This window comes from Panulirus ornatus, chromosome 17 (genome assembly GCF_036320965.1).
Source record: "Panulirus ornatus isolate Po-2019 chromosome 17, ASM3632096v1, whole genome shotgun sequence".
In the NCBI taxonomy this organism is placed as follows: Eukaryota; Metazoa; Arthropoda; class Malacostraca; order Decapoda; family Palinuridae; genus Panulirus; species Panulirus ornatus.
Genome location: NC_092240.1, coordinates 46,116,038 through 46,130,445, shown reverse-complemented (window position 1 = coordinate 46,130,445; position 14,408 = coordinate 46,116,038). Strand labels below are relative to the sequence as shown.

The following is a 14,408-nucleotide window of genomic DNA, read 5'->3' as shown; positions in this document are numbered from 1 at the left end:
CCCTCTGAGAGGACCTCCCCTCCCTTGACCCTAATCTCCTGCACAGCCCTTACCTTCTCCAAGCCCTATACCTTGCAATCCCATTCCCAAACCCAATCCCCACCACTTGAATGGCATTCCCCTCCCCTGACTCCTACCTCCTGCACAGCCCTTTCCTCTACTCATTCCCCCTATCCCTTGCATGGCCCTCATTTCCTCTGATCCCAAGTCCCTACATGCCCTTCCCTTCCCTGTACCACACATGCAGCACTGCTCTCCCTTCACCCAAGCTCCCGTCCCCTGCATGGTCCTCCCCTCTCCACACCCCATCCCTTGCAAGGCACACCTCTTGTTGATCCCTGGAACTGCCCTTTTTTCCCACAAGCTTACCACTCCCCACTTGGCTCTCCCCAACCCCAGACCCCTATCCTTGCAAGATCCCTAACCCCAGCACAGCTCTTCCCTCCCTGACCTCCCTCCTCACAATACTCTCCCACACAACCCTTAGCGCAGCCTCCATTCCCTGAACTCCTAGTACTGCCCTTTCTTACCACAAGCCAGCCAACCTCAGCATGGTTTACTCCTCCCCATGCCCCCTACAACCCCCCCTTGCAAGACCCCAAAGCACTGTATGACCATATCATCCCCAAAACCTAACAAACTGCCTGGCCTTCCTTGAACCCCTCTTCATCGGTGGGCTGTCTGGTTACCATGGCTTCAGTGGCCATAAAAATTAGCCATGGTGGTCTACAATGGGCATAATCCAATATTTTTTATTATTTATTATTTTGCTCTGTCGCTGTCTCCCGCGTTAGCGAGGTAGCGCAAGGAAACAGACGAAAGAATGGCCCAACCCGCCCACATACACATGTCTGTACATACATGTCCACCCATGCACAATATACATACTTATACATCTCAATGTACACATATATATATATACACACAAACATATACATATATACACATGTACAAATTCATACTGTCTTCCTTTATTTGTTCTCATCGCCACCTCGCCACACATGGAATAACAACCCCCTCCCCCCTCATGTGTGCATGGTAGCGCTAGGAAAAACACCAAAGGCCCCATTCGTTCACACTCAGTCTCTAGCTGTCATGTAATAATGCACCGAAACCACAGCTCCCTTTCCACATCCAGGCCCCACACACTTTGCATGGTTTACCCCAGACGCTTCACGTGCCCTAGTTCAATCCACTGACAGCACGTCGACCCCGGTATACCACATCGTTCCAATTTACTCTATTCCTTGCACGCCTTTCACCCTCCTGCATGTTCAGGCCCCGATCACTCAAAATCTTTTTCACTCCATCTTTCCACCTCCAATTTGGTCTCCCACTTCTCCTCGTTCCCTCCACCTCTGACACATATATCCTCTTGGTCAATCTTTCCCCACTCATTCTCTCTATGTGACCAAACCATTTCAAAACACCCTCTTCTGCTCTCTCAACCACACTCTTTTCATTTCCACACATCTCTCTCACCCTTACATTACTTACTCGATCAAACCACCTCACACCACATATTGTCCTCAAACATCTCATTTCCAGCACATCCACCCTCCTGCACACAACTCTATCCATAGCCCACGCCTCAGAACCATACAACATTGTTGGAACCACTATTCCTTCAAACATACCCATTTTTGCTTTCCGAGATAATGTTCTCGACTTCCAAACATTCCTCAAGGCTCCCAGAATTTTTGCCCCCTCCCCCACCCTATGATTCACTTCCACTTCCATGGTTCCATCCGCTGCCAGATCCACTCCCAGATATCTAAAACACTTCACTTCCTCCAGCTTTTCTCCATTCAAACTTACCTCCCAATTTACTTGACCCTCAACCCTACTGTCTGCCTTATTCACATTTACTCTTAACTTTCTTCTTTCACACACTTTACCAAACTCAGTCACCAGCTTCTGCAGTTTCTCACATGAATCAGCCACCAGCGCTGTATCATCAGCGAACAACAACTGACTCACTTCCCAAGCTATTCTTTTGTAGTCTGTATATAATCCAATATATACAGACTAAAAAGTACTGTTTTCTTAGAAGTAATACACCAGAAAGACACTTACATTGTGCTATTTAGTCATACTTAAAACTTCTATCTCTTCAGTCATAAAGAAAACTTCTGCCAAGTTTAAATAAAATCCATGATGCTGTTTTGGAGTTATGTATTAACTATAGTCAGAAAGATATAGATATATTGAAAGCCACATCACTGCTCCATTAATGTAAGATATATGGAACACTAGACTGGTCATTGCTCTTGCCTCAATATCATGAGGGGTTTTGCAATTGCAAAAGTCATCTCTTTAAGAAATATGGCTGGGATTCCATCAAATCTTGGTGTTGAATTCTCTCCAGTTGGCTTATCACCTCAACTATGTCTTTGTTTTTTGAGGGTGATATCTGTAAGGGAATGCTCATAAAATCTATTCAGTATTCCATTATCTACACCTCTTTTCTTTGAGATGAAAAGTGATTTACTCTCACTAGAATTTAGTAAACTCTAAATCTCAAAGGTTGTTGTTCTTTATTCATGCACACATAACTTTTGATATTTTTCTCATGCTTTTCTCATTTACTCTTGTTTTTTTGATGTCACTCCAACGTTAACATGTCATCGTTTTTCACTTCTTTACTCTAGTTTCTTAATTCTGTCTCAGTTTATCATAAAACTCATCTTTTTCTCCCATTCTCTTCTTCTATCTATCCACTGCCTCATATCTTTTAGTATTCTTCTTAGTTCATTATTGTATTTCCTCTTAAATGGTATCAATCTTGTAAACTGGTTGTTCAGTTGTTCCATGTTCTAGTAAAAAAAAATTCTGCTTTCTCTTGTGCATTACTGTTATTGTATTAATCTTGTAATTGGGTATTCCACACATGTAAAAAGCCTCTGTGTTTTCTTTTGCACTACTGTTACTGAGAATTTCACTTCACTTTCCATTTGCATCAAGTTTTTTACTTCATTCCAAAATTTAGGATGTTAGATTGTTTATAGTTCACTGGATCAGGTATTTGCTTTTAAGAAAATGTATGAGAAATGTGGAGCATGCAAAAGGTAAAGTTGATAGAGATGTCTTGTGGAAAGTCTTACAAATATGTGTTTGAGGAAGGCTACTACATGCAGATAAGTTTTCTGAAGGACTATAAGGCATGTGCGAGAGTAGGCAGAGAGGAGAGTGAATGGTTCCATATGAAAGTGGGCCTGCAGCAGAGGTGTGTGATATATCCATGGTTGGTTAAATTGTTTTTGGATGGGGTGGTGAAGGAAGTAAATGTATGGGTCTTGGAGAAAGGGGCAAGTCTGCAGTCTTTATGTAGGGGGTGAGGAGGACTGAGAAAAGTCAATTGCTTGCTAATGACACAGCACTAGTGGCTGATTTGAGCAAGAACTGCAGAAGCTGGTGTCAAACTTTGGAAGAGTGTGTGAAAGGAGGAGGTTGAAAATACATGTAAATAAAAGCAAGATCATTAGGTTTAGCAGTGTAGAAGACCAGGTTAGTTCAAGTGTGAGTCAGAATGGAGAGAATTTGTAGGAGGTGTAGCATTTGATACCTGCGAGTGAATATGGCAAAGAAAGGAACCACAGAAGCAGAAGTTAGTCATGAGTAAATAAGCAAGGAGGTGAAGGTTCTGGGAGCATTGAACATAAGTAGAACAAGAAGTTGTTATCTGGGAGGGCAAAACTGGGCATGTTTGAAAGTATAATAATCCCAATGATGTATGGATGCATGGCATGGGCTACAGATGAGAGTATGCAGAGGAAGATGATAGTACTGAAAATGAAATGTTTCTGGAAAGTATGTTAAGTGAGATAGTTTGACTGAGTAAGTAATGAAAGGAAATGAGAGAAGTGTGGTAATAAGAAGAGTAAGGTCAAGAAAGTTGAAATGGTTTGGGCATAAGGAGAGGATGAGTGAGGCCTGCAAGGGATTGGGTGAATTGGAGCAGAGTGAAAGGCCTGCATGGGACAGAGTGAATTGGAGCAATGTGGTATACAGGGGTCAACTTGCTGTCAATGGACTGAATTTAGAGAGCATCTAAAACAGCTGGGATAAACCAAAGAAAGGTACGTGGGGCCTGGTTGTAGATTATGGGCTGAGGCTTCAGTGCATTATGCTACCTGACTGATGAGGGAAATGACAAAAACAAGTATGACAAAAAGAAAAAAAAAAGACAATGTCTGTGCTGCATTATGTAAACAGATACAATTACAAAAGTTGTAATGATAAATAAAATAGACCCAATGCTGCACACATATTCTATGTACTGTTTCACCATCATGATTTTCCTAAAGACAGCAATTGTTATTCATTCCACCTCCCAATTAATCACCCATTCATTCAAATCATCTGTTATAGGTGGCTTCTCCTTTACATCTACTGCATCTTTAATCCATCCAAGTTAATGCAAAAATGAATGATAATTCACTCTCCCTCTCCTTTCCTTATATGATGCATATATTTTTCAAACTAGAAGTGCGTGTCCTGCACTACACTGAACACATTGGGAGTGATATGATTATTTGAGGAAACACTGTCTGGAAAATAACTGAGACAAGTACAAAGTTCCATGGACATAGGTGAAATTTTCAAGACATGAGCCAGGTAAAAACATTTTTTTTTCTTTTAAATTTTGCTTTGTCGCTGTCTCCCACATTAGCGAGGTAGCGCAGAGAAACAGATGAAAGAATGGCCCAACCCACCCACATACACAAGTATATACCTACACGTCCACACACGCAAATATACATACCTATACATCACAACGTATACACATATATACACACAAAGACATATATACACATGTACATAATTCATACTGTCTGCCTTTATTCATTCCCATCGCCACCCCGCCACACATGAAATAGCAACCCCCTCCCCCTACATGTGCACAAGGTAGCGCTAGGAAAAGACAACAAAGGCCACATTCGTTCACACTCAGTCTCTACATAACTTTTTGTAAGGGTCATAATTCAAGCAAAGTTCATACTAGAGCTATGAGTATTATGCCATTCAATTTTTGAAATGCTGGGAAATAGTAACTGATCCAACCTGAGCTGCAAGGGTCATGTCAAATTTTGAAGTCATAAGCCATGTTAAGTTCCAAATTAAATTTATAACTTATCTATCATAAGAAGCATAACTAAAAAAAATTCTTATCATTTATTCCATTTAGCTTTTTAAAAACAAGGTAACAACTGTATAAAGTACAAGTCTGATACGATAAAACAGACTCAAATTCATCTTCATTAAACCAAGGAATGACTCCTGGTAATAGATGAAAAGGTGACAGATAAAAGAAAAATGATGACAAAATGATCCAAGAGCTCGTCATGGTATGCATATAACACAAAACTGGAGCCAAGAAATTTAAAATTTTGAGTATCATCCCTAACCCCACCCATTCACCCCATGGTTCGTCACTATAAGTGACATGTTTCAATCAGAGATTATACAGACAGATATAAATATAGAACAATACCTACCACAGTATACTTCATAATCAATACATGAACAAGTGCATAGCTATGCAAGTGAATAGCTTAATTTCTGCTGTTAGGCTAAGTGGTATGTCAACTACTATATTACTGTAACTCTTCATTACTTACTTTTCAATCAAGTTCATAATGTATAAACAGAACCAATTACTCTTTAAACATCCCTGTATATCTGCCATCCTGTCCATCTAAATGTACCTCACCCATATGCCTATCTAAAGAGTGGAAACACCCAGCTCATGATAGTCTTCAGCTCCTGCATGATTAGTTAACTAGTAATTATCATGACATTCCAGTTCTATAATATCTGCTATAACTCAACTGTGTATTTCCAGCAGAATGGCTGCCTATATCTATCAAACCATCACTTATTTACTTATCTACATACACAAATGGGCTCTAACCCCTTATTTGCACAGAAAGGTATGTCACAACATAGTATGATTCAGAACGGTGCAAACTCTTTTGGTACCTATCTTGCAGTATATTACGTTCCTACTCTACTCCATAGTGATGATAACTTCTTACTAAACATACTTAAAATCTAATTAGGCAAGCATAATTCTCATAGGCTACTACCTTAAACATCCAGAAACGTCGTGTATTGAAGCCGTCTCGATCTTTATTTTCTTCTAGAGATAAAAATGATACCAATCTATCCACATTATCTTGAGACATGAAAAAGTCATAAACTACACATTCTTCACTCGTTAATTCTTCTCTTTTCCTGTCTAGTAGAGGCTGCTGTGAAGGGGGAGCGTAGACCAAAAGAGATCTGGAAATTCATTATCTTTAATAACTTTCCACTAAAATTTATCCCTGAAGAATAAATATTCAAAAGTTCTTTTTATCAACAAACAAAGACTAAATAACTTAGCTATGTTGGCTAATAAAGATCATAAATAATCTATTTCTAATGAATGGAATATTTTCCCTCACAACAATGACAACAGCACTACTTACTTAGGCCATGTATACCACCCATAGTACGTCTTCTCTACAAATCTTGTTTCTTCCCACTGCTCCTCATTTGTAATCTTTTTGCTACTATCATACTGCATCCACCTATGAAAAAAAAAATTATGTCAGTAATGTTCTCACTTTTCTTCTCTATCTGAACTTTTTTATTTTCAAGTATATTACTATCTAACTTTAGTGCACTAAAATAAAAATATCACAATCAAATCCTCATCCATGTCCCTAAGCAATATTTCTGCACAACAGAATGACAAAAATGAAAATTAGTGGAAGGAAAGTCACATCAATTATTCTCCAAGTGACAGTCACATTTAATGCTGCTCAAAATATCAATAATGATTTGCAGTACTGTATGTTCTTTTCAGTCAAAATTAAAACAACCTACATGAAAACAGATAAAAAAGAGTGAGTAGCATTCATGACATGCACACAAAACCTTTGCATGAGCTAAAATGTTAACAGTAAGCAAAATCACGTATACATAAAGATATGCAGTTAAATGCCGACAACTATCAAGACAGAGAACACTAGATGAAGAAAATGAGAACATACAATGATAATTTCCAGAGGAGTCAGGTTTTAGATGAGGTAATCAAGATATTCATTCATTCATTTCATCATACTTGATCACTGTTTCCCACTTCAGCAAGGGAGTACCAGGAAACAGACGAAGAATGGCCCATCTACTCATATACACACACACACACACATATATATATATTTTTTTTTTTTTTTTTTTTTTTTTTTTTTTTTATACTTTGTCGCTGTCTCCCGCGTTTGCGAGGTAGCGCAAGGAAACAGACGAAAGAAATGGCCCAACCCCCCCCCCATACACATGTACATACACACGTCCAGACACGCAAATATACATACCTACACAGCTTTCCATGGTTTACCCCAGACGCTTCACATGCCTTGCTTCAATCCACTGACAGCACGTCAACCCCTGTATACCACATGACTCCAATTCACTCTATTTCTTGCCCTCCTTTCACCCTCCTGCATGTTCAGGCCCCGATCACACAAAATCTTTTTCACTCCATCTTTCCACCTCCAATTTGGTCTCCCTCTTCTCCTCGTTCCCTCCACCTCCGACACATATATCCTCTTGGTCAATCTTTCCTCACTCATTCTCTCCATGTGCCCAAACCATTTCAAAACACCCTCTTCTGCTCTCTCAACCACGCTCTTTTTATTTCCACACATCTCTCTTACCCTTACGTTACTTACTCGATCAAACCACCTCACACCACACATTGTCCTCAAACATCTCATTTCCAGCACATCCATCCTCCTGCGCACATCTCTATCCATAGCCCACGCCTCGCAACCATACAGCATTGTTGGAACCACTATTCCCTCAAACATACCCATTTTTGCTTTCCGAGATAATGTTCTCGACTTCCACACATTTTTCAAGGCTCCCAAAATTTTCGCCCCCTCCCCCACCCTATGATCCACTTCCGCTTCCATGGTTCCATCCGCTGACAGATCCACTCCCAGATATCTAAAACACTTCACTTCCTCCAGTTTTTCTCCATTCAAACTCACCTCCCAATTGACTTGACCCTCACCCCTACTGTACCTAATAACCTTGCTCTTATTCACATTTACTCTCAACTTTCTTCTTCCACACACTTTACCAAACTCAGTCACCAGCTTCTGCAGTTTCTCACATGAATCAGCCACCAGCGCTGTATCATCAGCGAACAACAATTGACTCACTTCCCAAGCTCTCTCATCCCCAACAGACTTCATACTTGCCCCTCTTTCCAGGACTCTTGCATTTACCTCCTTTACAACCCCATCCATAAACAAATTAAACAACCATGGAGACATCACACACCCCTGCCGCAAACCTACATTCACTGAGAACCAATCACTTTCCTCTCTTCCTACACGTACACATGCCTTACATCCTCGATAAAAACTTTTCACTGCTTCTAACAACTTGCCTCCCACACCATATATTCTTAATACCTTCCACAGAGCATCTCTATCAACTCTATCATATGCCTTCTCCAGATCCATAAATGCTACATACAAATCCATTTGCTTTTCTAAGTATTTCTCACATACATTCTTCAAAGCAAACACCTGATCCACACATCCTCTACCACTTCTGAAACCGCACTGCTCTTCCCCAATCTGATGCTCTGTACATGCCTTCACCCTCTCAATCAATACCCTCCCATATAATTTACCAGGAATACTCAACAAACTTATACCTCTGTAATTTGAGCACTCACTCTTATCCCCTTTGCCTTTGTACAATGGCACTATGCACGCATTCCGCCAATCCTCAGGCACCTCACCATGAGTCATACATACATTAAATAACCTTACCAACCAGTCAACAATACAGTCACCCCCTTTCTTAATAAATTCCACTGCAATACCATCCAAACCTGCTGCCTTGCCGGCTTTCATCTTCCGCAAAGCTTTTACTACCTCTTCTCTGTTTACCAAATCATTTTCCCTAACCCTCTCACTTTATATATATATATATATATATATATATATATATATATATATATGTGTTTACCAAACAGATTTGGTAAACACATATATATATATATATATATATATATATATATATATATATATATATATACCAATTATTCCCTCAACTGCCACATTACTCACCTTTGCATTCAAATCACCCATCACTATAACCCGGTCTCGTGCATCAAAATATATATATATATATATATATATATATATATATATATATATATATATATATATTTTTTTTTTTTTTATACTTTGTCGCTGTCTCCCGCGTTTGCGAGGTAGCGCAAGGAAACAGACGAAAGAAATGGCCCAACCCCCCCCCCATACACATGTACATACACACGTCCACACACGCAAATATACATACCTACACAGCTTTCCATGGTTTACCCCAGACGCTTCACATGCCTTGATTCAATCCACTGACAGCACGTCAACCCCTGTATACCACATCGCTCCAATTCACTCTATTCCTTGCCCTCCTTTCACCCTCCTGCATGTTCAGGCCCCGATCACACAAAATCTTTTTCACTCCATCTTTCCACCTCCAATTTGGTCTCCCTCTTCTCCTCGTTCCCTCCACCTCCGACACATATATCCTCTTGGTCAATCTTTCCTCACTCATTCTCTCCATGTGCCCAAACCATTTCAAAACACCCTCTTCTGCTCTCTCAACCACGCTCTTTTTATTTCCACACATCTCTCTTACCCTTACGTTACTTACTCGATCAAACCACCTCACACCACACATTTTCCTCAAACATCTCATTTCCAGCACATCCATCCTCCTGCGCACATCTCTATCCATAGCCCACGCCTCGCAACCATACAACATTGTTGGAACCACTATTCCTTCAAACATACCCATTTTTGCTTTCCGAGATAATGTTCTCGACTTCCACACATTTTTCAAGGCTCCCAAAATTTTCGCCCCCTCCCCCACCCTATGATCCACTTCCGCTTCCATGGTTCCATCCGCTGACAGATCCACTCCCAGATATCTAAAACACTTCACTTCCTCCAGTTTTTCTCCATTCAAACTCACCTCCCAATTGACTTGACCCTCACCCCTACTGTACCTAATAACCTTGCTCTTATTCACATTTACTCTTAACTTTCTTCTTCCACACACTTTACCAAACTCAGTCACCAGCTTCTGCAGTTTCTCACATGAATCAGCCACCAGCGCTGTATCATCAGCGAACAACAACTGACTCACTTCCCAAGCTCTCTCATCCCCAACAGACTTCATACTTGCCCCTCTTTCCAGGACTCTTGCATTTACCTCCCTAACAACCCCATCCATAAACAAATTAAACAACCATGGAGACATCACACACCCCTGCCGCAAACCTACATTCACTGAGAACCAATCACTTTCCTCTCTTCCTACACGTACACATGCCTTACATCCTCGATAAAAACTTTTCACTGCTTCTAACAACTTGCCTCCCACACCATATATTCTTAATACCTTCCACAGAGCATCTCTATCAACTCTATCATATGCCTTCTCCAGATCCATAAATGCTACATACAAATCCATTTGCTTTTCTAAGTATTTCTCTCATACATTCTTCAAAGCAAACACCTGATCCACACATCCTCTACCACTTCTGAAACCGCACTGCTCTTCCCCAATCTGATGCTCTGTACATGCCTTCACCCTCTCAATCAATACCCTCCCATATAATTTACCAGGAATACTCAACAAACTTATACCTCTGTAATTTGAGCACTCACTCTTATCCCCTTTGCCTTTGTACAATGGCACTATGCACGCATTCCGCCAATCCTCAGGCACCTCACCATGAGTCATACATACATTAAATAACCTTACCAACCAGTCAACAATACAGTCACCCCCTTTTTTAATAAATATATATATATATATATATATATATATATATATATATATATATATATATATATATATATATATGCATAAATGCCCATACACGCACATATACACACATATACATAACATATACACATTTTTTTATTTATTTATTCATTTTGCTTTGTCGATGTCTCCCGCATTAGCGAGGGAGCACAAGGAAACAGACGAAAGAATGGCCCAACCCACCCACATACACATGCATACACATACACATCCACACACTCGAATATACATACCTATACATCTCAACGTATACATATATATACACACACGCAGACATATAAATATATACACATGTACATAGTTCATACTGTCTGCCTTCATTCCCATCGCCACCCTGCCACACAAGAAATAACAACCCCCTCCCCCCTCATGTGCGTGAGGTAACGCTAGGAAAAGACAACAAAGGCCACATTCGTTCACACTCAGTCTCTAGCTGTCATGTAATAATGCACCAAAACCACAGCTCCCTTTCCACATCCAGGCCCCACAAAACTTTCCATGGTTTACCCCAGACACTTCACATGCCCTGGTTCAATCCATTGATCCCGGTATACCACATCGTTCCAATTCACTCCATTCCTTGCACGCCTTTCACCCTCTTGCATGTTTAGGCCCCGATCACTCAAAATCTTTTTCACTTCATCTTTCCACCTCCAATTTGGTCTCCCACTTCTCCTTGTTCCCTCCACCTCTGACACATATACCCTCTTGGTCAATCTTTCCTCACTCATTCTCTCCATGTGACCAAACCATTTCACAACACCCTCTCCTGCTCTCTCAACCACACTCTTTTTATTACCACACCTCTCTCTTACCCTATTATTAATTACTCGATCTAACCACCTCACACCACATATTGTCCTCAAAAATCTCATTTCCAGCACATCCATCCTCCATGGCACAACTCTATCTATAGCCCACGCCTTGCAACTATATAACATTGTTGGAACCACTATTCCTTCAAACATACCCATCTTTGCTTTCCAAGATAATGTTCTCCACTTCCACACATTCTTCAACGCTCCCACAACTTTCGCCCCCTCCCCCACCATATGATTCACTTCCGCTTCCATGGTTCCATCCGCTGCCAAATCCACTCCCAGATATTTAAATCACTTCACTTCCTCCAGTTTTTCTCTATTCAAACTTAGCTCCCAGTTGACTTGACCCTCAACCCTACTTGCTCTTATTCACATTTACTCTCAGCTTTCTTCTTTCACACACTTTACCAAACTCAGTCACCAGCTCCTGCAGCTTCTCACATGAATCAGCCACCAGCGCTGTATCATCAGCGAACAACAAACAACTGACTCAGTTCCCAAGCTCTTTCATCCACAACAGACTGCATATTTGCCCCTCTTTCCAAAACTCTTGCATTCACCTCCCTAACAACCCCATCCATAAACAAATTAAACTATCATAGAGATATCACACACCCCTGCCGCAAATCTACATTCACTGAGAACCAATCACTTTCCTATCTTCCTACTCGTACACATGCCTTATATCCTAAATAAAGAACTTGCCTCCCACACCATATATTCTTAATACCTTCCATACAGCATCTCTATCAACTCTATCATATGCCTTCTCCAGATCCATAAATGCTACACCCAAATCCATTTGCTTTTCTAAGTATTTCTCACATACATTCTTCAAAGCAAACACCTGATCCACACATCCTCTACCACTTCTGAAACCACACTGCTCTTCCCCAGTCTCATGCTCTGTACATGCCTTCACCCTCTCAATCAATACCCTTCCATATAATTTACCAGGAATACTCAACTTTTTTTTTTTTTTTTTTTCATACTATTCGCCATTTCCCGCGATAGCGAGGTAGCGTTAAGAACAGAGGACTGGGCCTTTGAGGCAATACCCTCACCTGGCCCCCTTCTCTGTTCCTTCTTTTGGAAAATTAAAATAAAAAAATGAGAGGGGAGGATTTCCAGCCCCCCGCTCCCTTCCCTTTTAGTCGCCTTCTACGACACGCAGGGAATATGTGGGAAGTATTCTTTCTCCCCTATCCCCAGGGATAACTCAACAAACTTATGCCTCTGTTATTTGAGCACTCACTTTTATCTCCTTTGCCTTTGTACAATGGCACTATTCAAGCATTCCACCAATCCTCAGGCACCTCACCAAGAGTCATACATATATCAAATAACCTTACCAACCAGTCAACAATACAGTCACCCCCTTTTTTAATAAATTCCACTGCAATACCATCCAAACCCACTGCCTTGCCGGCTTTCATCTTCCGCAAAGCTTTTACTACCTCTTCCCTGTTAACCAAATCATTTTCCCTAACCCTCTCACTTTGCACACCACCTCGACCAAAACACCCTATATCTGCCACTCTATCATCAAACACATTCAACAAACCTTCAAAATACTCACTCCATCTCCTTCTCACATCACCACTACTTGTTATCACCTCCCCATTAGCCCCTTCACTGAAGTACCCATTTGTTCCCTTGTCTTACGCACTTTATTTACCTCCTTCCAAAACATCTTTTTATTCTCCCTATAATTTAATGATACTCTCTCACCCCAACTCTCATTTGCCATCTTTTTCACCTCTTACACCTTTCTCTAGACCTCCTGCCTCTTTCTTTTACACATCTCCCACTCATTTGCATTATTTCCCTGCAAAAATCGTCCAAATGCCTCTCTCTTCTCTTTCACTAATAATCTTACATATACAAGCACAGACATATACATATATACACATGCACATATTCTTACTTGCTTGCTTTCATCTATTTCTGGAGCTACCCCAACAACTATCAAGACAGCTAACACTAAATGTGTAGAAAATGAGCACATAAAATGATAATTTCCAGAAGAATCAGGTTTTAGATGAGGTAATCAAGATGTCTATTTATCTATTTCATTATACTTGATCACCGTTTCCCACTTCAGCCAAGTAGTACCAGGAAACAGATGAAGAATGGTCCATCTACTCATATGCACACTATACATAAATGCCCATACATGCACATTACACACATATACATATCAACATATACATATATACATACATTACATATATATATATATACACATGCACAGACATATACATATATACTTTTTTTTCTTTCATACTATTCGCCATTTCCCGCATTAGCAAGGTAGCGTTAAGAACAGAGGACTGGGCCTTTGAGGGAATATCCTCATCTGGCCCCCTTCTCTGTTCCTTCTTTGGGAAAAAAAAAAAAAAAAAAAAAAAAAAAAAAAAGAGGGGAGGATTTCCAGCCCCCCGCTCCCTTCCCTTTTAGTCGCCTTCTACGACATGCAGGGAATACATGGGAAGTATTCTTTCTCCCCTATCCCCAGGGATAATACATATATACACATGTACATATTCATACTTGCTTGCCTTCATCCATTCCTGGAGCTACCCCGCCCCACAGAAAACAGCATCGTTACCCTGTGCTTCAGTGAGGTAGCGCCAGGAAAAAAAAGAGAAAAAAAAGGCCACATTTGTTCACACTCACTCC

General features: G+C 40.5%; 1 protein-coding gene across 1 annotated transcript in view; it reads right to left on the bottom strand.

The window, feature by feature from the left end:
• LOC139754434 (proteasome activator complex subunit 4-like) overlaps positions 1 to 14,408 on the bottom strand; it is a 576,322-nt gene that overhangs the window by 159,806 nt on the left and 402,108 nt on the right. Inside the window, exons 26-27 of the mRNA XM_071671710.1 lie at positions 6,474 to 6,575; positions 6,090 to 6,285 (exon numbers count right to left, since the gene is read on the bottom strand). Of these exons, the coding sequence (XP_071527811.1) occupies positions 6,090 to 6,285; positions 6,474 to 6,575 (298 nt within the window). The remainder of the gene's footprint in view (positions 1 to 6,089; positions 6,286 to 6,473; positions 6,576 to 14,408) is intronic.